This window comes from Dryas octopetala, chromosome 4 (assembly GCF_963921425.1).
Source record: "Dryas octopetala chromosome 4, drDryOcto1.1, whole genome shotgun sequence".
In the NCBI taxonomy this organism is placed as follows: Eukaryota; Viridiplantae; Streptophyta; class Magnoliopsida; order Rosales; family Rosaceae; genus Dryas; species Dryas octopetala.
The window spans coordinates 17,663,268-17,687,327 of NC_141369.1; the positions used below are offsets into that span (position 1 = coordinate 17,663,268).

The following is a 24,060-nucleotide window of genomic DNA, read 5'->3' on the forward strand; positions in this document are numbered from 1 at the left end:
TTTTGGTTTTCAAAGCTTGAAGAATATAAATTCAAAACTAAAGCATGTGTCAACTGGGTTTAGTGTTTGCATAATTTAAATTAGTGTGTTCTTTTTGTTCTTGCTTTAATGAGGTTTAAGAGAGAAAGAGAATGAGAGCTTTTGATTTGCAGCTGAGATGAGATAATATCGAAGAAGCTTATCAATATGAATTATATGATAGCAGATTACTGATCTTACAAAGGACAAGAAAACATTGTTTTACAGGTCAAGTTTGTAGTCCTACATCACACCAAATACAACACAATATAGTTCAAATGAATCTTGCATGCCTTGAATGGTTCAATAGGCTGATTTGTCCCAAATAAAAATAATGGACCGTTTGAAATGAGAATAAGTCGCTATGGTAAAATCGGTAGACACTAGTTAAGCCCATCACCGCTGAAATAACAAGGGCAATATGGGTATTTCAAATAATTCATTAACCCATCACAGGTTCCTTTCCGCTTCTCCTCAAAGTGAATTTCAAAAACTACCTTTTAGTAGCTTATTAAAATCTGTGGTTGGTCCACTGCTGTGAAATAAATTTGTTATTTATTCTTAAGCAAACGGGCTTTGGATCAATTACTGTCAATATAAGTGATTTTATCTCTAAATAAGCAAATACCAAACGGAGCCTAGTCCCTTCTATGTTCCACCGCTGCACGAGGTCACCTCTCCTCTTCCCTCCTTTCATTGTAATCCCCTCTTATTTCATGAGAAAATTTGCAGTTATCTCCATAATAACATCTACCCTGAGCATAATATCGGCATATCTGCTTTTGCCCTCGTGGACTCATTGGAAGAAAGTGGTTCACGCTTGTCAATGGCTGCCTTTGATGACTCTTCTGTGATAACCCCTTTATCCCATTAAAACGTGGTGGTGGCAACTTGATAGTGTCAATAGGCATGCTGTCATAGGTGTTACTCTTCAGGTACACTCTTTCTGTGTTGTTTGAATTCCTTCTCTCATCCAAGTTCTGAGAAGCTTTGTTGAAATACCTATCTTGCATGAAGCTCGACTTTGAAGCTGGAGCAATAGTTGCTGGTTTTTGTGAATTGACAGCAATCTTTGATTGGTGAGTTTGAGTTGCTGGTTTTACTGAATGAGTAAAAAATCCCAACTTCGGAGGTCCCATTTTTGTATTTCCTGAATCAACTGATGTACCAAATGGTTGATGTCGGTTTGGTGGTATTTCTGAATTAACATGTGAACCAGATTGTTGAGGTTGAACCAATGATTTCAGCGTTGAGGTTGAGTTAAACCAAGACTGGTTCTTTTTTGGTTCCTCCTTTCTTGAAACCCTGAAGTACAGACAACTTAAGCTTGTAAACTGTAATGACAAGGATAACTGAATGGTACTAGGAGCATTAGCAGATTTGGTGGAGATAAAAACTACTTTCAATTGCAATCATATTCAATACCTATTTGTCTTGAGAACTTTTCTCTTTTTCTTCTCCTGGATCCGTGTTTCTCTCTCAGACCTAGCAAGAGATCCCCTTGAGTGCTTTTCCATCAAAGCTTTCTGCCTCTCCCCTTCATCTTCCCACCTCTAGAGTTGACAACAAGAATTAATTATCATAAAAATGATCATCAAATGATGACGAGGAACAAAAATTACTAAAAGCAGACCTGTCTCAAAGTTTTCAACCGATAAAGGTTCCGACCCTTAATAAGGAGGGGGTGAAGTGGAGGGAGAGGTTTCTCCCCCTTGCTCCAGAGTACTTCAATCTGATCAGAATAGCCAAAAAAGAAACTGCAGGCATAAGCAACTGCAAAGAAGTATGAAAAATTTAATGTGCACTCAACTTGCTCATTTGAGTCTAGCTGTGTATCTAGAATCAGCTAAATCTGGTGTTTAGTAATTTACTGCCACTTGGCCCACTTCAGTTTTATAGAAATCTTTATTTCAATAAAAAATAACTTGGAAGTCATCATGTGCGGTTCTTTTTCAATACTAGTATTCTTCTAAAAGAAATCCTAAGATTCTTTCACTCACTGTAAATGTGTGCTGCTGTTTGGCAGCGCCATAGCTTTCTTTCACAATACGGCCTGCAACAATCCTTGTGCCGCATGGAGGGCCTCTTGCACTCCGGGATGCTATGTCAAACCTGCAAAAATAAAAAGCATAAAGAATAGAAATTCAATGTCCAGGTAAACATTTGTGCAATATAGTAGGATAGAGATAGTAGTACTGGTGATGATCATCTTCATCCTAATTCCATGTCTTAGTGAGAATCATGTATAAAATAGTTTGGTGCCCTTTTAATCAACTAAAAAATACATTGAATGTCATAAGAAATAATGGACATAGTACATGGCCGTGTACATCAAACTTACATGTAGGACTACTTTAATCATATTCCAGACATTTTTCACTTTGTAAAAGAAGAGCCAATTCTGTTCTAGTACATCTTCAACTGATAAAGGAAACAAGGAAACACAAATAAAAACAAAAGGCTTACATTTCGTAGACATTTTGTTCAAACATGACAACATCGCCATTGCATGCATCCCCTGCATAAGGCCACATTATAATTCAGTTTTTTAACATTAGAGGAATAAAATACTTTTTATGTACAACACCATCTTAGTGAAAACAACTTCAGGCATACACAATGAATGATATCATTGCAAAGACTATATTATGATTCTATTAACTTAGCAAGTATACCTTTACAATTCAAAACAAAGCTAGATGCGGGGTACTTTTTCTCACCTCCACCATTCAAAATCCTGAAGAACAAAAACGAACTTGAAAAATGAAAGGAACAAAATCATATCTTGAAAAAAGCTACTAAAGTGGATGAAATTACTCTAGATGCTCCTTAATGCGCTGAATGAGGGTGTCTTTATTTCCAGTCAGTCTTAGACCATTCTTTCTCAGGTAGAGCTTACATTGCTCCACTGTCAGTTTCTCAATCTGTCTACCTGCCACCAAACAATGACAGAAAATTCAAAGTTCTATCAGTACACCATAAAAACTGAACATGACAAAACTGAAATTGCTTAAAAGGGCGTACCTTCAATAATCTTTTGGACCATTTCAAAGCTTTTCCCATGTTTCTCATTAAGCTGAGTGACAACCACCTCCTCCCCATCAAGGTCTGCTTCACTACCCAGATCAATATCCTTCACAATACTGCAAATGCAGTAACATCCATCTAAATTCCAACACTTGATCAAAGATTACTGGCTTTAAATCAATATTTAAAGACAAGAAAAAAAAGAAATTGAGAACCCATTAAGATAAAATGTCCCTCTGATAAACCAGACACTAACCGAGCCTTTGATTTTTTCTTGATTGAGAGCTTTGAGAACTTGGCATGGGTTTCTTCAAGATCACTATAACTCGGGTGCTTAGTCGAATCGTATTCCGGGTCTGATTCTCCAATGTCGCAGAAATCTTCACCTTTTTCTTCATATTCATGATCTTTAGATAGCTCAGGGCCAGCCATTGATGGGTTTAGATCTTGGTTGATTGCTTAAACACCAAACGGGTTCCCTTGGGGTATTATTTGGGGGGAAAAGGTAGAAAATTTGAGAGCGAGAGATAGAAGAGGGAGAGAGAGATTTATTGAGTGAAAGCACGCGGCACATTCACCTAAAAGAAGGAAGTTTAATATAATACGACCGTTGGGATTGTGGTCATGATTTAGTAACGGTAATTAAAAATTTTATATCTTGACTCTTGAGTAAGAATGCCAAGAGTAAGTAGCATGGCTAGAATGAGGTAAATTTTGAATAAAACTATTGGTATTTTCTTAACTTATTTTATCATGTGGTGTGCTATCTCTTTAATAAATGTGAGACAATAATCAGTTAAGATGGTCTTAATAGCAGTACTTGTAAATTTTGAATATGGATACTAATCTCACATATATATATATAGGGATGAGAAAATTCTCCAGTTCGTGAAAACCCGTGGGGCCCTACCCCATTTAAGTGGGTATGATACCTGCAAAATCCAACCTGTTTATTGGGTAGGGCAAAGATGGTATTGGAAAATCTGACCTGCTCATCCTATTGCCATCTTTACATACAGAGAAATTATTATGTATAATCAAAATACCGTCACGTAATGTAATCAATCAATGTGTTATAACTTATAATATTGATGAACATTATTAATATTTTACTAAAAGTATAAACTCGTATCAACTCATATTATAACATTCACGTGAATTAATTATATTATGAGGAAGTGTTCGGTTATATAAAAATAATTTTTCTCACATATATGATAACACTTAAAAAGATCATTTGAGTGAATTGGGCTCCAAGATTGGGAATTGTTGAGAGAAATGCCGTTCATAATTATAGGAATTAAAAGGATTCCCACAGAGGAATATTCAGATGGGAAAGCATATTTCTTAAGGATCGATCCTTTTTAACCCAAAAAACAAATCCATGGGGCCCGAGCAAGACGACGAACTAGGGAACCTTAATTAACATAGGTTAAGAAAAAGAATACACACAAAATATATATAATCCTTAATTTCAAGCCACTGCTTCATTCCATAAAAGAAACAGCCATGTTAATATCTCTCTGGCTAGTAGCAGTTACAGTGGCTGATATATGGAGCACTCCTTATCAAGAAGAAGTCTCAAGCTAGCCAACTTGTAAGTCTTCTATTCCAATATCATTCTAAATTTCTAATGCATGCAACCTCTTAGAACTTAGAAGCTGTCGATTGAGAGGTGGAGTTGTTTGAAATTCATGCCCTTCATTTTGGGCACTACTGCATGCCTTTCTTCATGAGAACACTAAAGTTGCTTATTTTATGAAAAGAGAATTTGTGTGAGGAGGCATGTTACGGGATGTTGGCTAGACAATTTATTTATTTTTAGTTGGGGGAGTGAGATTAAACTTGGGTGCATTGTGAGTAATTTTAAAACTCTTCCAACTAAGCTATCCAACAACTCTTCAACCACCGCCGCAAATTAACATCCATATTTAATGGGTTTATTAATTGTAACTTTCAATCTTAGTCACATGACCATTAATATTCATAATAGAGATTACAACTTAAAATAATGTAAGGGGGCATGTGAGATAGGAGTAGATTGGTTAGACGGAGGAGTATGAGAAATGCCAACATATGTAAGTATAAGAAATAGAAGTTATTGCATTGCAAGAGTTTAATATGTGCTTTGTCATTCAATGACTCATATTTATCACACTTATGTATGCTTATATTTATGATATTTTTAGAGAATATCTCCGATTAGAAGTGATGTAACAACAAATTTACTATTAAAATTGTTCAATTAGATAAAGATATGATTGATAATTTTCTAAGATAACCGATTGACAAGGAGGGTTTTCATAATATAGAAGATATTAAGATGAGGATAACAATAAGTAGATAGCAATTTAATATAATATGTGTTTCAATCGGAACTAGTTTATATACATGCGAACGGATATTAATTAATATTAAAAAACATGGAAGAACTTACATATAAGTTACATTTTACATTTTTTTTTCATCTATTGCTTGGTTGATTGATATGTTACAAATCTAATTTTATTTTTCTTAGAATAAATTAATACAAGTTTTCTTTTCCCTAAGCTAATCTTAATCCAAGTTGTTACAGTGTATAAATGCTCACAAATCCATTGTATTATACTATTATAATATAAAGCATAGATTGCATGATGTAAAGCTCTCCGCTCACTGTTTCACTTGGTCTCACACTGCAGCATTTGGCGTCCTCTGTGTGTCAGTTTGGAACTCTCTGCTCTCCAGTCCACCATTTAAACCCACCTTCGTCTCCTCTGTTTCCATTTCAGTTCTTGCTCATTCTTCATCTGGGTCTTCTTGTTTTTGCTTGTGCTCTATTACTTCTGTCTTGGGTTTTTGAAAGCTAGCTTCTTTGCAAGCCTTTTGGCTGGCTTTGTCTCAATTCTTGCTAATACTTCTTTCAAATTGCTATTTCTTTCAAAAGTGGTTCGGATTTTCCATCTGGGTATTTTTCTTGGTTTTGTGTGTGTGTGTGAATTCTCAGTGTCTTCAATGGCTTCTTCTTCTTCTACGGCCTCACCCTTCTGTACATGGCTACTTGCTGGTTGTGAGAAAGACCACCCTATGTGGTCCTCTATGTTTCAGTCTCCAAAGACACTGAGTCAGTGGGCGAGAAAAAAGAAGCTCGTGTCGAAATGCAGCTATGGTGATGGCGCTAATTTTGCTTGTAATTTGAGTGGCATTCATAATCTGATGAGTTCTTGCGTGGCTTTTGAGCCTTGTGAGGACTACTACAATTCCAAAGTGATGGATGAATCTTTGGCCTTCTTTGGCGAGAATGGGTTCTCGTTCTTTGGGCCAAAGACTGCATCAACGAATAGAAGGCAGAGGTGTATGAATCATGCTGCTCACTCTGGTAAGTAATTGTTTATGCATTCATTTCAGAAAGTGATTATGTTGCTTTTTGATCGTTGTGGATTTTATTTCGTAGTTTAAACTTTTTGTGTTGTTTGTTGGAGTACCCAAATTGGCTTGATACCTAAGACACATGCAAGTGCAGTTGTCTTGGTTTTAATGTGCATGATAATGCGATTTCAAGTACAGATTATTAGGTTCATTGAAGTTTGATATGAGTGTATGACTGTCTCAGCTACATATCACCCCTTCAGACCAAAAGTTGATTACTTGTAAGGTTGTACCATACAGTGCTAATGGTAGTTGCTATGAGTCTGCCAATTTGAAGCTTAAAGCTTAAAGTTTTTTTCCCTATGTATTTAGGCACAACTATGGCTCTGCCTGTGCAAGCTGCAGAGGAAGTCACAACAAAGAAAAAACCTCTAACAAAACAAAGGAGGGTTGTTGTGACAGGATTGGGTGTGGTAACCCCTCTTGGACATGATCCAGATGTCTTCTACAATAATCTTCTTGAAGGTGTCAGTGGCATAAGTGAGATAGAGGCTTTCGACTGTGCTCGATTTCCCACGGTATATTTTCTTTGGTTCAATTTCATTCTGTTGCATCTAGATGTTGACTCTAGTCTCCTTTCAAACAGAGGATTGCTGGAGAAATAAAGTCTTTCTTAACAGATGGATGGGTCTCACCAAAGCTTTCTAAGAGGGCAGACAAATTTATGCTTTACTTGATCACTGCTGGAAAAAAAGCATTGGCAGATGGTGGGATTACAGAAGAAGTTATGGGAAATTTAGATAAAAGTAGATGTGGGGTCATAATTGGCTCTGCACTGGGAGGCATGAAAGTAAGTTAAGCTATATATATAAATTAGCTAGGAATGCAGAATGACTAGAAAATTTTAGTTTTGCAATCCTAAAATAATTTTATAAATAGATGTCCTGTGAGAAGATGGGATGACGTATAACCTCTAGTTGAATATCACTTGAGGAACAGACAAGTAAGACAGCATGTAATTCATTTTCATGTGCATTATCAATTACTTTAGATTGTTCAAGAACCAAGTTATGTATTTACCTTCTTATACTGCTCATCTACCTATTATAAATTTTGATCAGGTTTTTAATGATGCAATAGAAGCATTGAGGATTTCGTACAAGAAGATGAATCCCTTCTGTGTACCTTTTGCAACAACTAACATGGGTTCTGCTATACTAGCAATGGATTTGGTAAGTTCGAAGCAGTGTTAGAATTTTAGGATGGGTTAATGACTTAATGCTAATGTTGTTGATCCAACCTTGTAGCTATTTCTAAGTTTCCAAATTGCAGGGATGGATGGGCCCTAACTACTCAATATCTACAGCTTGTGCCACCAGTAACTTTTGTATACTGAATGCTGCATATCATATTATGAGAGGTGAAACCGTAAGTTGCCCTTAGTCTTATGCATACATAACATAGACCTTGCACTTTAAATCAATGTTCTAGGATATAGTGTGACTCAGCAAACCAGTAACTTTTCTTCACTCTTCTTGATAAAACTGTCTATTAGTAAAGTCAAACTAGGTCAAATACTCATCAAACCTGTTAAATTTGCAGGACATGATGCTTTGTGGTGGATCTGAAGCAGCAATCATCCCCATAGGTGTACTACCTGTCATTCTTATTCAGGATGTAATTCTATTTTACAATCTCTTCAACATATGGACTTAATCAAGTTTCATGAATGATCAAAGTGCAGGCTTGGGAGGTTTTGCAGCATGCAAGGCTCTGTCACAAAGAAATAGCGAACCAACCAAAGCTTCATGCCCTTGGGATATTGTATTGCATCTTCTCTTATCCCCAAATTAAGATTTTCATTTATCACCTTCTTTTTACTTTTTAATCCTGTTATTTTAAGTCCTAACTTGAGATGTAATTTCTATTTGAAAAGAACCGTGATGGCTTTGTTATTGGAGAAGGAGCTGGGGTTTTGCTCTTGGAAGAACTAGAACATGCTAAGGTTTGCAGTGAACCAGTTTCTGCTTTCTTTTTTTTTCCCATAGATCAATGAAGTTTCATACATTCATGTTTTTAAGGCTTAAACCCTTTTCCCCCCTCTCATTATTATTACAGAGGAGAGGTGCAAATATCTATGCTGAGTTTCTCGGTGGAAGCTTCACTTGTGATGCATATCACATGACTGAGCCTCATCCTGATGGTATGTATCAAGTATTTAATCACAGCTTCTCTTTCCTTTGGTTAATTTCTCCTTCTTCTTCTTTTTTTGTTTCCTTCCCCCTATCTTCTCTAGTTTGGCATCTTTCAAAGCTTAAATGAGCTATACTAAAATGCACTTTGTATAAATGTCCATGTGATGGTTTGCTTGTCAACCTTCATTTTTATGTCTAAAATCAGGGACTGGTGTTGTACTTTGCATAGAAAAAGCTTTGACCCAATCTGGGGTCTCCAGAGAAGATGTAAATTACATAAATGCATATGCTACATCAACACCAACAGGTGATCTGAAAGAATATCGAGCTCTAATCCACTGTTTTGAAAAGAATCCAGAGGTAAAGTGAAAGTGTCTTTTTAGTCATTAGATTATCAAATTACCACAGTGATGCTTATTCTATTTCTAATTGTTGCAGCTAAGAGTGAACTCTACAAAATCCATGATTGGACACCTTTTAGGAGCCTCAGGTGGCGTAGAAGCTGTTGCAACAGTCAAGGTTGTTAGCTTGTGCTTCCTCATTGCATGTTAGTAAAAATATTGTTAGTCAAAGAGGTACATGCCCTGAATGTTCACCAAACCTCAATTCCTGGACCTGTGGCTATCAGATATTAGTTATAAGAAAGAACCAAGTGGTTTGTTTTTTAAAATGGAAAGTTAATACCACACTTTGCCTAGCTCTTAAGAACAACTACTATTTACTGCACCCCTTTAGCACTTGTATACTTCTTCATGGATGCTTTTCTGTGTATCAGTGGATTCCTCACTGGATTTTCCTTTTTAAATGTAGGCTATACAAACAGGATGCATCCATCCAAACATCAATCTTGATAATCCAGATGAAGGCATGGTAATGCATCGATAGTTGTTTATAATAAAATGTTATCTGCAAATACTTTTTTCACAGTATATTTTATGCATTTTCTGCGAGTCATGCTTTAGAAAGTGTGCTATTTTCTTTCTAATATATCTGAATATGAGCAGGACATGAATGTGTTTGTTGGCCCCAAGAAGGAAAAGTTGGACATAAAAGTTGCACTGTCCAACTCATTCGGATTTGGTGGACACAACTCATCTATCTTATTTGCACCCTACAAGTGAATATTATGAGTGAATTTGAACAGAGAATAATGTGAATGCAGATAAATTTGTATAGATCTCAAATTCAGAAATTGGGAACTTTCATCCCATGATTATACAAGAATCAAGAATTCAATACACTGATGAGTACCAGAGTAGCTGCGCTTCCCAGTTTCCCAAAATCCACAGATGGAAATAATGTGAGTGCAGATTTGGATTTTTGATGGACATCTTGTCCATCCTCCTAGTGGTCCTTATACTTAGTAAAAGTTAGTTGTTCCTTATCAAAAACATGTGAGTGCGGATACATTTGCATAGATAGATCATCTTGAAAATGAATCCATGCAGAGCAGGCTGAGATTCAACGCCTTTACAATACTCATTTTGGCTTATAATTTGGTATCCTGCCATCAAGCTCAATAGGTTTGATGGTTTATAAAATAAGTACATTGTGTGTTGCCGTATGCCAATTAAGGCAAAATGCATTAGCTTCACATTAAACGTTCAAAGGAAGTAGTAAACGTTTCCAAACTGAGGCACCCCAAAATTCAAGTGGAGGCTCAATTCACATGGCTACTGTTGAAAAGAGCCAACAAACTAAAGCTTTTTGAGGAAATCTTGTTTCCTTATGGTCCCTGAGAAATTTAGGAAAAGGGGGAAACATTTAGGACATGCTGTAACTCCACCAGACTGAGTAGAAACCTGCTTTTCTACACCGGCTGCAAAGACTAAAGAGTACATTTTCTAAAGGGGGCAGAAAAGGCCAGTAATTGCCCTGAGTTTGTGTAACAAATACTTGATAGCTAGATTGCATTAGTAGTCGTTAAGTATTAGACTTGGACAGCAAGTTGGGGTAAAACTTAATAATGCTTCTACCACAAGAGCACTTGCCAAAAAATCAAAGTGTAACCTGCAAGACTGATTTTATATAGAAGATTGCTGATGACAGAACAGGATGTGAGATCAATTAGTGTAGATACTGTTTTGTGCAAGAACCATAAACCAGATAAGAGTAATCTACAGAACCCGCTTGATAAATGCTCTCATGTCCATAGTAATGATCCCTCTCTTAAAATGTCACAAATAATATTAGACAGTTACATGAGAATGAAATTGACAATGTATATATAATATAGAAAATCTATTCCCTTTAACTAGTATTATAAGATTTGACTCCTCCCATCTGTTCTTGAGGGTCTCTCTTCCATAGGGTGGATATATCCTCATCAGCAGAGGTTCTTACAAAACTAATTTTCTCAATCAAACTTGGTGACCAACAAAATAACCCCGAAACATCATTTAAATCTTTCATGAGGACAAGGCAGCCGGTCTGAGGTCCCCAAGTCAGAATGATTATACCAGATGGAAGCAGTCCACAGCAACGAACAGAAGCCCATGAAAATTGTCACACATTTCAGGATGAAGCAGCTTGATCACCAGAGCTTTCCTTTGAGCCAGAAAAGGATGAAAACAATTCCAAGCACAATGGCAACAGGAGCCATCTTTCGTATAAAAGCCTACAATTAAGATAAGTAAAGTAAATTTCAGTTACATAAACTACTCAGAAATTAAAGTTTAAATCATCCAAATGCTTGACAGAAACAACTCAATTTGGAGAAGGCTTACAGAAATGTATTGTTCCTCACTGAAACAAAATCGACTATGAAAATTCTATTTCGTACAAAGAAAAACGAACATTAACAAATCCCAAGGACCTATTGCTACGGTGGTCGGAGAAAAAAAACAAGATAAACTGAAGACAACTCAGTCATGTGCTTTGCTCCCATCAAGCTCACCACCAGCAGTAAAGCAGCAGCATACACCACAGCACCAGCAGTAAAGCACCAGCATACACCACCATCAGCCACAACTGGTTAAATTTTATAAGCCCATTGGTATGAATAACTAGCACCATTTGAAGTGGCATTCCAGTAAATAAGGAAAGGTGTCATCTAAATGCCTTATCCACAGTTGTATTCATGCTCACCTTAAGACACTACAACTTGATTGAACTTGGGGCACATAAAAGATGTCCAACCCAAGGGTAAGGTAATGGAAAAGTTTAGAGAAGTACTAAGGAGGGGGTGGGCAGGGAAATCATATTATATATAATGTTTGAGAACAACTCCATACATCTCTAATTTGGATCTCATGTATGATATTAGTTTAAATTAATGCCTATCACGGACTAATCGGATAAGACTAACCTGTTGATTCAACTCTCTTGCCTTATCAGCATATACACGAGATTCTGATGTTAAACGACTGGACATTTGACTGACCTCTGCAAAATTGAAATTCAAGAGGAAATTTATCACCTTTATACACAAACCAAAAACTTCCCTCTAGAAGCGAATAGAAACTTACGGTCCAACTTTTCCCCAACACCAAGAACTTCCTGAACATTGCGAGTCATTACTTGGTGGACTTCATAGAGTTCATCATTCAACTTTGCAATATTCCGCTGAGTACGAGTATCTTGGTACAATTTCTTTGTTTTCTGTATGAATGTATCTTTTAAACATAAAAAGTAAAAGGAAATCAAACCCAGCAAAAAGAGCAACGAAATGTAGATAAGTGCACAATTCCACATAACATGTGGAAGACAATAATTCATGGCAAAGACCTACCAAATTTAATGAATGCATAAGGTCTTGCTGCGGTTTCTATTTGGGCCCCATTCAAACGCTCAAATTCATTCTTGAGATCTTCAAGGTATTGAAAGGCAAGTTTCTTTGGATAGGCACGGTCACACATTGTCAAGTAACAGACACGTCCTTCTATGATATAACTAAGTACATAGGTCAAGGCAATAACAGTTGTATTATCTTCCTCAATTGAAACGATTCAATAATATAACATAAGATAATACATCAATAAGACAATTACTAAATAACCAAATGTAATTGAAATACACACACACACAGACACACTAAGTGCATAAAATCCAAAAGTTGCGTAGTGCAAAAGATATTACCACAGGGGTTGGATACATAGCTCACAAATACCTGATTATTTATAGAGTAAAATCATAGAATTTCTAGATCTAGGTCCCTAATAGAAATTTTTTATTAGCTAAGGTCCAATGTGCTTTCAACTTCTAAATTTGGTCCAAGTAGAAAAGTCCACCACTGACAGATATTACATACCAAAAAAACGAAAACAATAAATATGCCATTTACATTTTCTAAAACAACTTTAAACTTTCTTACCTTTCATTTCACATGTCTTTTCTTTCTTATTAAACTTGTATTATTGGAACACATTTGTTGAGATCTATCAAACATGACTCATGATGATGAATATAAAATTATGTAGGAAAAAGTTAATTAATGTATGTCTCACAAATTCATTATCCTAATGCAACATAACTCACTCTTGCACATAATGATGATAAATGCAACATAATCACTTGTTCACGTCATGATAATGTACCTCTCAACAGATACGCTATCCTCAGATCTTTCTTATCTAATTTTACATCCCTTATGGGTCTTGTATGATAAATCCAACAGATGTTTTCACTAAATATGTGAATTTTATGTAAACAGACATCTATAATAAGAGTTATGATATTTTAAAACTTGACAAAGTGTAGTAGTTGTAATATTTAGCATTGACTTAAAATAGTAAGGCACCATGACATAAAATAGTATCTGCTATTATTACAGTTAAGCAAACTGACATGCACAATATCACATAGACACATTTATCAACATAGCTAGTATGTGAATCCTGTACCTGTACAGAAACTATAATGAGATTGCATGAACATAGCTAGTAAATTGTATCAACTCCTATCAAACAAATAAGTAAAAGAATTGTATCAACTCCATATATATATCATGAAAAAGGATTTAAGCATGATAACATGCACACACATTAGGGGGAAAAAGACACAAGGATACTGGAAAATATAAGGTCCAGTTTCGACTGACATCCTTGAAGGCTCATTTTGGCCTCTTGACAAGTTTTTGAATAAAGCTTTGACTTGTTGTTTGTAGAACTCCGAATCTTTTATATCACGGCCATCATCCAATCCCTCTGCTAGTGGAAGACCATCAGTAACACGAGCAATCATTGTCAGCTTCACCATCTTCACTTCACAACTTCCCAGCAATGCGAAGTAACTGTGATATGCCAATCATCAAATCCCAGATCCAGGAGAAGGTGAAAAGGCCAAACTACTCAGAAATGCAATGATAACATACAGACATTGCCAGATAGCCTTACAGTTTCTCTGTATTATCTGTGTATGAAAGATCTAATCCTATAAAAATAACTACTAACCTAATTTACCTATAAAAACTGGCTTTTCTAGTCAGTGTCGTATGAATCAGAGGCACACATGTAGAGAATTTGATATACCATAATAACCCAATTCCCATGTTCACTATCTAAACATAATCAATTTCCGAAAGAGACACAATTCTGCTTTTTAATTCATTTGCGATTAGCTAAAACAATAATAGAATACCCACTTCTCAAATTCCAGTTGATCGATCAAGACATAAAAGATCAAACTCAACCCTTTAATCATCCAAACCCATTTGTCCCCAAGAACACCTAATATACCAATTTTACACAATTTGTCTTAAATCATTATGAATGCTGAAAAATCCAAAAACTTTTTACTAAATCTGAGAAATTAGACAAAAAAGAAGAATAATTCAATGTAAATTTGTATAATATAAAACAAATACCTGCTTATAGCATTTATCTGAGGGACGGTGAGGACGATGGTGCAATCTGAGCGAGAAGAATGAGAAGCTAAAATAGGGTTTTTCAAGGAGTGAAAAGGAGTTAATGAGCGTTGGTTTTTTTATTTATCGACGATCTCCGCGGGACAGGTTGTACGTTGAGAACGCCAAGCGTGAAATTCAAAGGTACAACATGAAGATGCATTTCAAGAGAAAGCAGTCCCAACAGTCAATGGGCCAATAGTCCACAATCCAATAACCTCTAGTGGGCCTGGGCTGCAGACAACTAATTTTAATTATAAATATGTTTACTTATTAAAGATAAAAATTTACATTCAAATCAAGTTTAGATTCCCTTTATACTTGTTTTTACTTGTCTTCAAGTCCAGCAATGAATGTGATTACATACACTAAAAAACTGTTACAAATTTATTTCATTTTTTGTTTATTTGTTTTTATATTTACCTTTCAGGACTAAAATTAAAAATCAAATAGAGACATTCACAAAATCTCCGTATATTGAAATCACCCTCTAGAGCTTCATTAGTTTAAGCTCTTGCGTTATCCCTTAGTCACATAAATCAATAATTTAAAATAAATCACATATTATCTTGTTCAATTCAAAATAAAATTAGCCCCTGACTTTCACAAGTAATTTTCGATGTAGTCGTCAATAGCCTAAGCCATAAATTAAACATAATGGAGGCATGATAATAATTAAAAAAAAATTATATTTCCCACTATACTCCAATAGAAAATGTTCTACTTGTTGTATGTGCTTATCTTAACTTCTCAATAACTGTAATGAGAGTCAACAAATTACGATTAATAAAAAGATATGTGCAATCTTGTGCCATCCTTTTTTTTTTTTTTTTTTGAGAATCTTGTGCTATCTACATTTATTTAGGAGACAAAAAATTCATGAAATCACTAGGGAAAACAAAAACCAATTAAGCTAATCAATATAAACAAACACAACACAACCATTCATATTCAAATAAGAAACCCAATGGAGTCAGACCCAAAATTATAGGACTAAAACAACCGGGCTATTGGGATCATGCGACCGAAATGTTTTTGTCACATATTGTTACACCGCCACATGTGTTATTAATTCACATATGTTATAATACGTATTTTTTATTTTTTTGTAAATGATTATAATACGTGTTTATTTATTAATATTATACTTTACAAATAAAAATTCATCGTCTACCCATATTATAACAGGTGGATTAATAACGCCACGTGACTGTGAAGATCACATACAAAATGTTTTTGCACCAAAAGGCTAAAATCTTATTATTGAAACAGCAAATTATTATTATTATTTTTTAAAATGCAACATAGAAAAAAATATATATATAAAATTGAAAGTGAAGATGAAAAGCCCAAAACCAGTGGGTCGGTGTTTAAATGGATCTGTTTATTACTTTATTTAGGCCTTAAATGGCACTTGGTAACTGAAAAGTGTCACTTTTTATTTCCTCCCTCCAAAAAAAAAAATAAATAAATAAACCCCACAAATTCCATTGTCTTCTTCTTATATAACTTCCTTCCTCTCTGCCCTCACTCCTCACTTTCCTCTCTCAGGCACTTCCTTTCGACGCTTTCGTTCCTTCCAAAAGTAACCGCAATTTTCCCGCCAAGTACATCAGCTAAGCTAATCAGCGAGCTCTGAGAAACTCCATGAATCGTGGCCAAGCTCGAGGTAGCCCACGAGGTGGAGGTCGAAGATTCTCTGCGAATCGTGTTGGTCAAACTCGAGGAAACCCCCGAGATGGGCGAAATTCTCCACTCACCGACGGTCACCCTCCCCATCGTCACAACCCTGTAATTTTTCACCCCTATACATGTTCTCTTATCTATTTACAAAACCTAATTTTCTGGGGCTTTTTCTTTTCCATCTCTTTTTAGTAATGATTTTGTGAATCATGGGATATTTTTTGCTTTATTACTTTTTTCGTTTTTCGTTTTGTTAAATTCAGGTGAAAGACTTTATTATTTTGTTGTGTATCATTTCTTGTTTATATTTTTATTGGTGTTACTCTTTTTTACCTGGCATGCATTATGTAAATAATGTGGCTAATCAATGCTTTAAGTTTCTAAAATTATATTGGAAATGTACTCTGTAAGATGGTTGGAAAGTTTGGAACTTTTGGTTTATTTTGCTCTTTAAGAAAGTTTGGGATAATTTCTTTAAAACTAGGTGTGCTTACTGATTAGGAGAACATTCAAGCACGTGATGGTCTACGATTTAAAACTGGAGGCGTTTTGACAACTGTGTTGGTTTGGTTTGAAATTTGATTGTGTACTTTAAATATTATGTTCTACGAATTAAAAGTTGGCACTTGAATGTGGTTATGATTGAGGGCTGGTTATATAGTTAGGCTGTGTTAACTTCAGCTCCATTGCGTGGTAGATAAGTGGCGTCTTTTTTTTCTTTCTATATTTAAATGATTCCTTGAAAGAAAAATGGTGATATGAGGAAAGTTCCATAAAAACTTATATTGATTTATTGGATATCTTAACTTATCTTGTAATGCTGTCAAACAAACAGCAGGCTGGAGATGGAATTCGTGGACCCTCTGCTAATGATTATTCTGGTAACAAGGAGTTGTTGTCTAAAAGTGAAATGGAAAGTCCCCAAAAAATATTTCCAAGTAGCTTTTCAAAGCCTCCTGAGCATCAGCCTGCCTCGAGTTCTGCATTTCGGCAGGGATGGCGTCCATCTGGAAGAAAAGACACACTTTCCAATGCTGAAAGACTGAAGGAGGGACATAACTCAACTGAGTCTGTGGGTGAACATTCCAAGGAATTAAAGTGCTCAGTTGCTTCAGTTTCAGGCCATGAAGGGGATTTTCCTTCATTATCTACTCTGAATCATTCTAGGAATTTGCATATGGGAGTGCACAGAATGCAGATTGGAGAAACCCTAAGTGAGATGACAGGGGATAGTGAGACTTCTATGCCCTCAAAATCTAAGACCGAACATGGGCCTTTCCCTGTTACCAGTCCTGTAAATACAACTGGCCATCAGAAGCCCGAGCTTTCTGAACACTCAGCAGTTGTCTCTTCTTTTGATTTATGCCCAACTAAAGCCGGGAGTTCGGTTACCCTAAAGGCACCTCTGCTTGTACAGAATAGAGAAAGGCGGAATGAAATCAAGCGCTCCATGGAACGGCAAAATGGAAGTGTTTTACGGTCTGGAATGGTTCTTCTCAAAAGTTACATTTCCATCAGTGAACAGGTGCTGCCTTGTGCCCTTTTAATTTCTTTATTTACTGTGGTAATTTTGCATTGTTAATCATTTTCCTCTGATAATTATATGGTTCTTGAAGTCTCCTTGGTGTTAAGTAATGAAGCTTTGGAGGAGCTTTCTTTCCCTATGTATTTATCAGTTTTACTGAGTATTTCCTTTCAACATATTTTCTTTTAACAATCTGAATCTGCGTGAATAATATATGAAAATCATTCAGTAATATAAAATGATTCATTGTAATTTTCTGTTTTTTATTCTTCTAGGTCAATATAGTGAAGCTATGCCAACACTTGGGTTTGAGTCCTGGAGGTTTCTACCAACCTGGTTACCGTGATGGGGCAAAACTAAATTTGAAGATGATGTGCCTTGGTATGAATTGGGACCCTGAGACAAGTAAATATGGAGATCACCGACCTGTTGATGGTGCTAAACCGCCCAATATTCCTGATAAATTTTTTCAGTTGGTTGAAAATGCAATCAAGGAATCCCATTCCCTTATTAAAATGAATTCTAAAGCTAGCAATTCTGAAGACACACTTCCATGGATGTCCCCAGACATCTGTCTTGTGAATTTCTACTCATCAACTGGGAGACTAGGTCTTCATCAGGTTTGTAACTCAACCAATGATTGCATCTGTCTCTCATTCACATCTTCCAAATCAAGGCTACAACCAAATTCCTTGTTATTTTCTGAACTCTTGAAAAACCAATGCAACTTCTTTGCTGTCTGCACTTTATTTTCTGTAATTTAATCATGAGTGTTTTAATTTCTTCATAACATCTTATGACCATGCTTCCTGCAGGATCGTGATGAAAGTGAGCAAAGTCTCCATAAAGGCTTGCCTGTTGTCTCCTTCTCCATTGGAGATTCTGCAGAATTCTTGTATGGTGATCATAGGGATGTTGACAGGGCGAATAAGGTTACACTGGACTCTGGAGATGTTTTGATATTTGGTGGAAAATCAAGACATGTCTTTCATGGCGTAGCTTCTATACAGCCAAATACTGCTCCTAAGACCCTACTGGAGCAAACAAATCTCAGGCCTGGCCGTGTGAATCTTACTTTCAGAGAGTATTGAAAAATCTTGAGCTTGTATATATAACTCTTTTCCGGTTTGAGTTAAAGACGAACGAACATGCTAGCTTCACAATGTAATGAAAGTTTATGTTGATATCAGAGAAAGTGGTTTATGTTGCGATAAGTACTTTTATTTCTGAAGTAGGTCATTAGTTCATTGAGACAGGGCCGTATTTGTCCTATACTTCTGACTTCAAAAATGAAATTTGCCCGCAATTAAGATTGTCCTAACTATTCAAGCTGGGACGTATTTTGGCTTTAGCCCCATCTTCATTGAAATTAGGGGTAAAATGTATAAGTTCATAGTCTTCAGACGTTTTCTGTTCTTGCAAGACTTAATCATTTGAACCTAGAATTTACCACCTCCTCATTTTACCCAAATGCTACTTGAGTTGGAACTCATGGGCAAAGTTCATTTTAGAGAAATTAAGGAAACAAAAAGATGAGATTGAAGCACCTTGCCTATATAATTATATATACATGTCATGAAGTGGTTTAATTGGTATTTACAACACTACTAATTAAAAGTCCTTATTTACAAGTCTCCCATTTCAGATCATCTACTACCCGGCCAGGGTGGGTGGTCTGCCATAGCTTAGAGTCTACTTTTAAGTTGGCACTTGGTAGTAGATCCCATTGGTCCTCGATATTAAGGAAGACTGTTCACTTAGTAGAGGAAACCCGTTTTTGGCAGCCAAACTTCAACGGTCACTCAAGAAAACTTATGTTGGTTTGGTCCAACATTCCTCTGGCTTTGCTTAAAGAACAATAAACAAATGCTTATTTTATAAGCAAAACCACAAGAGCAACCACCAAAAAAATGCTTGCCAACCTAATAGGTGGGATTCCAGGTAAGCTTATCAGCCTCGAGCAGCATTAGGTATATCCAATTATCCATACAATACAAACATGTTTTGCTACACATATAAAATCCTTTATAATCACTCACATGTGTATCCCATTATTACCATGTTTCTTGTTAACAGTTTATCAACCTTGCTTTCATTGCTTTTAATAGTTGGTCTTGGTCATGCCATCTATACTGGTTCTTCCAGCAGAAAACAATGAGGTGCTCGGCCAATGTTCTTGATCATTCAGCCACTAGTAAATGTAGATAGGGAGAATGAGCCATGCTGGAGAAGCAGGGCACATGCTAGATATATCAGCATGAGTGAATATCTGAGAATTTTGCATGTGCTCTAGCTCTCCAGCTTGGACTCTCTCCCTTTCAGGCACAAGTTTGAAAGCAATGATAAAGGTCAGTTTCTTGGTAGCTCGATCATATTGTAACTCATTTAACTGATGATTATATTGAGTATTTGTAATCGAACAGATTCAAGTTCTGCAATGCTACATTTCCCTAATATCATGGTAAATGCTATGCATTCTTGACATTTTTTTTTTGTACAGTTCCCATATATGGCTTACATGAACTAGAGGATCAGTCAAAGATTATATACAAAATCTCACCAGTTTATTGATACAGACCTTCAATTGCCATATTATTTTATTTTATACACAAAAAAAGAAAAAAAAAAAAACCTTCCAAAAATAATTTCATCATCCTCATGTTCAATAACACCACCTTAACTGCAATAACTTATTCATAAATATCAGAGGCCAATCAGAATTCTAAAACCACCCTTTTTGTTGAATCAACCGCGATCAGATCTATTTTCTAGAGCTGAAGCGGCAGAGTCCACATGAGCAAGTAAACAAGCATATACTTTTTGTTTCAACCTGTCTACAGTCTCCAACAATTCATTGTTCTCTGAGCTTAGATTGTTTTTCAGTTTATCCAACCACTCATTTGCATTCTTAAGCTGTGATAACGTGACAGCAATATGGTTGTCTGGCTCATTGCGCTGCCCTGCACTGCCCTTACCTTTCTTCTCTGGGGAATTCAGATGAAAGCCAGAATCCAATGCTGCCCCCAAGAATTTCAGAAACCAAGATCTTGTTTCATTTAAGAGAGTTTCTCTCAGTTCTGCAATATCTTTTGCACTATCTCCTTTAGCCCATTCTAGTTTCTCTGCTCCACTTAACTCGGCAGGGACCTTTGGAGACTTCAATGTACTTTTACCTTGAAGTAGACCTGTCTTCTTGCTTAACTTTTCAGTATCTGGAGGCAACTGTTTTGTAGTTAAAGGAATTGACTTATCCTTCAATGGAGCTGCAACATTTGGTTGGTCAATGAGCTGGTAGAGTATGAAAAACTTGTTGAGAGAGAGGTGGGGATTGTCTGGTGAGGCAGATGAGCATAGATCGGCAAACATACTGAAACAAAAGATTTCAGTAAACTTTCACAGTGACAGACATGTTTTATATGATTAATAGATGTAAGATATTGGCATCGATTATTTACCACGTAATTATAGTTACCTGAGACATTTGACAAGAGTTGCAGCTCTAGATGCTTCTTTTTGAGCTTCTGCTGCAACCCAAGAAGCTAAATTTCCCCTTCTAAGCATTCCCTTGTAAAATTATAATGAAATATAAGAAAGCAGCGTCACATTGCATAGGTATAATGGATGCAAAAATTGGTGATACTATTCACAATATTGTTGCCTAGCTAACATCAATGAATATAATTCAATTGAATGTGTGGTCAAATGGTCATGATCTGAGTATAACTCAACACCATAATGATTTCTGTTAAGAATTAAGCATCATCAAATTAATGAAACAGTTCAATAAATGACCGTTTGGACTGATCACTGATGGAGTAGCAACCATAATTTTGATTTTCTGACATGTTAACGAAAAATAAAATGTGAAAGAAACTAGGAAAGGTACCTTTCCGGGCTTCAAAAAGTTAGCCGGCAGAGAAGCCCACAAAACTGCCTCTGGTGAATGACTTTTATCTTTCCGGTTTGACAAACAATTGAAATTCATGTTTTCCTGTTTGCTTGAAGTGCGTCTTGCAGAAGTGCTTTTAGAAGGCACAGCAGATTCCTTGGTGTTAGATATGGCTGCCTCTGGCTTTGATGAAAGTGCACCTGGTCGATTGGGGGAAGGAGTTATTGAGCGTGCCTGTAACACTAGTACAAATGATCATGTTACAAATCTGGTCTTTAATTAGATAAAAGAGAATTTTGTAACAAACTCAACATTTTATTCTTTGATGTATCAGAACAATGTACTCATCATTATTTGATTGTTCCAATATAAAAGATCTGGGAAAAGTTCTAAAGATTCAACACATATATGTGATGTATATCTGTTACTATGGCTATGGCATATAATTAACACAGAGAAGCTAAAGATTCAATCATATTTGAGTCCTAATATTATCCTTCTGTGTCAAAGTGGAAATTATGCTTAGCACAAATCATACCTGACAATTAAGCTCTTGCTGCTTGCCTTTTATCATGCCAACCTTCTTACCACCACTCTCATTGTCATTGCTCTTCCCACCTCCATTAGAATCTGGCAAGCAAGCTTTTGAATTTGATGTCAAAACACCTTGCATATACCTAGATGCAACAGCTGCCTTTTCCTCTTTAATAACAATCTTTTGTCTTGGGTTATCATCTTTTGCATTGAAGGACTCCCTCGATTTCAGACTACTGCTTCCTTCATGATCAGCTTGGAGTACTGGACCCTCTGATGGCTCTAACATTTGCATCAGATCCTTCGGGTTCCCCACAAAAGGGTGTCGCCCCGCAACTGGTCTGACCCCAACAAGAATAGGAACTGGTGTTCCTGCCTCCATTCTGTCAACATAGAAGAATTGGCCAAGCTGCAACTTGTTATTCAATATAAACTCATTGTCTTCCTTTGACAGTGAGACATAAGTCGAATGAGAAGAATCAGAGACTTTTACGAAGAAGCCTTGGTTAGGCCACAGTTCTGAGCCATTCAAGGCAGGCACAATGCTGATCACTTGTAGCAGGACTGATCGATATTCTCCACAAACCTTTACATTGGAGTTTACGCTCTGAAGAAGCTTTAGTAGCACTCCTGGTGTAAGGGATGCCATTACTTTTTCTTCTTGTTCTGGTAATCCAAATTTGAGAAAGTCTACCTGGCTGATGAACTGGAATTCATTTCATGGTATTAGTGACAATCAGTCTGTCTAATCAAAGATAGGCAATCATTATATTATAGTCTAGCAATTCTGATTTGAATGGTATTGGATACACAATGTCTTGACAGACAAAAGGCATTGAACTAGACAAACTAGCAGACAACAAAAATCAAGAAAACAAAATTTCTAACTATGAAGTTAATCTCATTGAAAAATAAGCTAGCATCAGTCAAAATATTATGAAATTTTCTTAAGAAATTGTGTAAGCTATAAGCTGTATGTGTCATAATGATGCAATAAACATGAATTACTACATATGTTAATCTTAGAGAGAGATGATAATTGAATAATACCTGATATAGGGAGCATAAAGAGCCAAGAGAAGGTTGCACTAGAAAGATTGAAGAGGGTCTTCAGTGAAATCAAGGAAGGAATTCAGGATAGAGATGAGGCACAGTGTGTGATAGTGGCGGCAATTGGCTTGACCAAAAGAATGTCTTTAACTTTGCATGCCAGGCACGTAACCATCATCTTCTCTTGGCTTTCAAGCCAAGAGAGAATGCATACATTTGAGAATTTTATGACCCTCTTTATGTGGTGGGAAGTGATAAATGGGCCACCACTAATTAAGAATATTGTGATGGATCACCCTTTTCTTATGACTTGCTTTGTTCATTAGTTCGTGGGTCTCTTCCTGGTTGCGTTTCCCTTTTAAGCTTAGAGGAAGTGGAGCCATTGAGAAAGGTATGGACATTTCTATGTTTTATTCATAAATTATACGTCCATACTAGCTGCCTCTAAAAAGAATTTAATTACCAGCATTTGTACATGTGAATCATAAGAAATTCATAAATATTAGGGATATACTTATTTGGATAAACGTACAAGGCATCTCTTAATGAAGAAAATTAAGATGTGGCATATCATATTCACTTATGAGTTATGATCTTGTAATGCAATATTCTAACTAAGGCCGGAGATGTTTTTTTTTTCTTTTTTGGGTCGAAGTTGCCCATTGCCCATTATTATGTAACTCATAAAATGTGATATTTGAGTCAAAAAATAAAAAATAAAATAACGTTAGTCTCAGCCTTACAAGGTAGATGTGTAAATCCCTCTGGAATCTGAATTCTCATTCTGCCACAAGAAAACATTACCTTTGTCATTTGGGATTTACCAACTAGCCCAAATAAGCAAAGAATATCATGCTTTACAAGTTTAAAACTCACCATTTGGGTGTACGTTGGCACATCAATTACAGTCCCTAAAATCTCATTAATGAAAGTGGACCAAATGATACTA

General features: G+C 36.1%; 5 protein-coding genes across 7 annotated transcripts; 2 read left to right on the plus strand and 3 right to left on the minus strand.

Annotated features, from left to right (window-relative positions):
- Window positions 1-669: 669 nt before the first annotated feature.
- On the minus strand, window positions 670-3,533 carry LOC147287532 (uncharacterized). The gene is made up of 9 exons (XM_086240357.1): window positions 3,302-3,533; window positions 3,043-3,161; window positions 2,836-2,950; window positions 2,694-2,755; window positions 2,485-2,536; window positions 2,019-2,130; window positions 1,652-1,750; window positions 1,444-1,571; window positions 670-1,323 (listed from the first exon to the last, which is right to left on the minus strand). The coding sequence occupies exons 1-9, from the start codon at window positions 3,475-3,477 to the stop codon at window positions 690-692; spliced, it is 1,497 nt and encodes a 498-aa protein (XP_086096483.1). The 5' UTR covers window positions 3,478-3,533; the 3' UTR covers window positions 670-689.
- A 1,009-nt stretch (window positions 3,534-4,542) lies between these two features.
- LOC147287533 (3-oxoacyl-[acyl-carrier-protein] synthase II, chloroplastic-like) lies at window positions 4,543-9,839 on the plus strand. Its single transcript, XM_086239426.1, has 14 exons — window positions 4,543-4,642; window positions 5,727-6,403; window positions 6,766-6,971; window positions 7,040-7,243; window positions 7,515-7,625; window positions 7,726-7,821; window positions 7,996-8,041; window positions 8,138-8,217; window positions 8,330-8,398; window positions 8,512-8,596; window positions 8,794-8,948; window positions 9,027-9,107; window positions 9,399-9,458; window positions 9,593-9,839. The coding sequence occupies exons 2-14, from the start codon at window positions 6,040-6,042 to the stop codon at window positions 9,707-9,709; spliced, it is 1,674 nt and encodes a 557-aa protein (XP_086095552.1). The 5' UTR covers window positions 4,543-4,642; window positions 5,727-6,039; the 3' UTR covers window positions 9,710-9,839.
- Window positions 9,840-10,631: 792 nt separating this feature from the next.
- On the minus strand, window positions 10,632-14,532 carry SEC22 (Synaptobrevin family protein). Of its 2 annotated transcripts, XM_086240532.1 has the most exons (7): window positions 14,392-14,451; window positions 14,170-14,254; window positions 13,597-13,818; window positions 12,319-12,479; window positions 12,056-12,202; window positions 11,896-11,972; window positions 10,632-11,205 (listed from the first exon to the last, which is right to left on the minus strand). In XM_086240532.1, exons 2-7 carry the CDS (start codon window positions 14,226-14,228, stop codon window positions 11,122-11,124), a joined length of 750 nt encoding a protein of 249 aa, XP_086096658.1. In that variant the 5' UTR covers window positions 14,229-14,254; window positions 14,392-14,451; the 3' UTR covers window positions 10,632-11,121. The 2 variants fall into 2 exon arrangements, with proteins under 2 accessions (XP_086096658.1, XP_086096659.1); XM_086240533.1 differs by lacking the exon at window positions 14,170-14,254 and having other exon boundaries at window positions 14,392-14,532.
- A 1,379-nt stretch (window positions 14,533-15,911) lies between these two features.
- On the plus strand, window positions 15,912-18,932 carry LOC147287535 (2-oxoglutarate-dependent dioxygenase family protein). Its single transcript, XM_086240530.1, has 4 exons — window positions 15,912-16,221; window positions 16,949-17,638; window positions 17,914-18,258; window positions 18,454-18,932. The coding sequence occupies exons 1-4, from the start codon at window positions 16,078-16,080 to the stop codon at window positions 18,727-18,729; spliced, it is 1,455 nt and encodes a 484-aa protein (XP_086096656.1). The 5' UTR covers window positions 15,912-16,077; the 3' UTR covers window positions 18,730-18,932.
- A 1,237-nt stretch (window positions 18,933-20,169) lies between these two features.
- On the minus strand, window positions 20,170-23,234 carry LOC147287536 (protein CORTICAL MICROTUBULE DISORDERING 1). Of its 2 annotated transcripts, XM_086241782.1 has the most exons (5): window positions 23,112-23,234; window positions 22,066-22,767; window positions 21,525-21,761; window positions 21,111-21,202; window positions 20,170-21,005 (listed from the first exon to the last, which is right to left on the minus strand). In XM_086241782.1, the coding sequence occupies exons 2-5, from the start codon at window positions 22,708-22,710 to the stop codon at window positions 20,384-20,386; spliced, it is 1,596 nt and encodes a 531-aa protein (XP_086097908.1). In that variant the 5' UTR covers window positions 22,711-22,767; window positions 23,112-23,234; the 3' UTR covers window positions 20,170-20,383. The 2 variants fall into 2 exon arrangements, with proteins under 2 accessions (XP_086097908.1, XP_086097909.1); XM_086241783.1 differs by lacking the exon at window positions 23,112-23,234 and having other exon boundaries at window positions 22,066-22,778.
- Window positions 23,235-24,060: the final 826 nt, after the last annotated feature.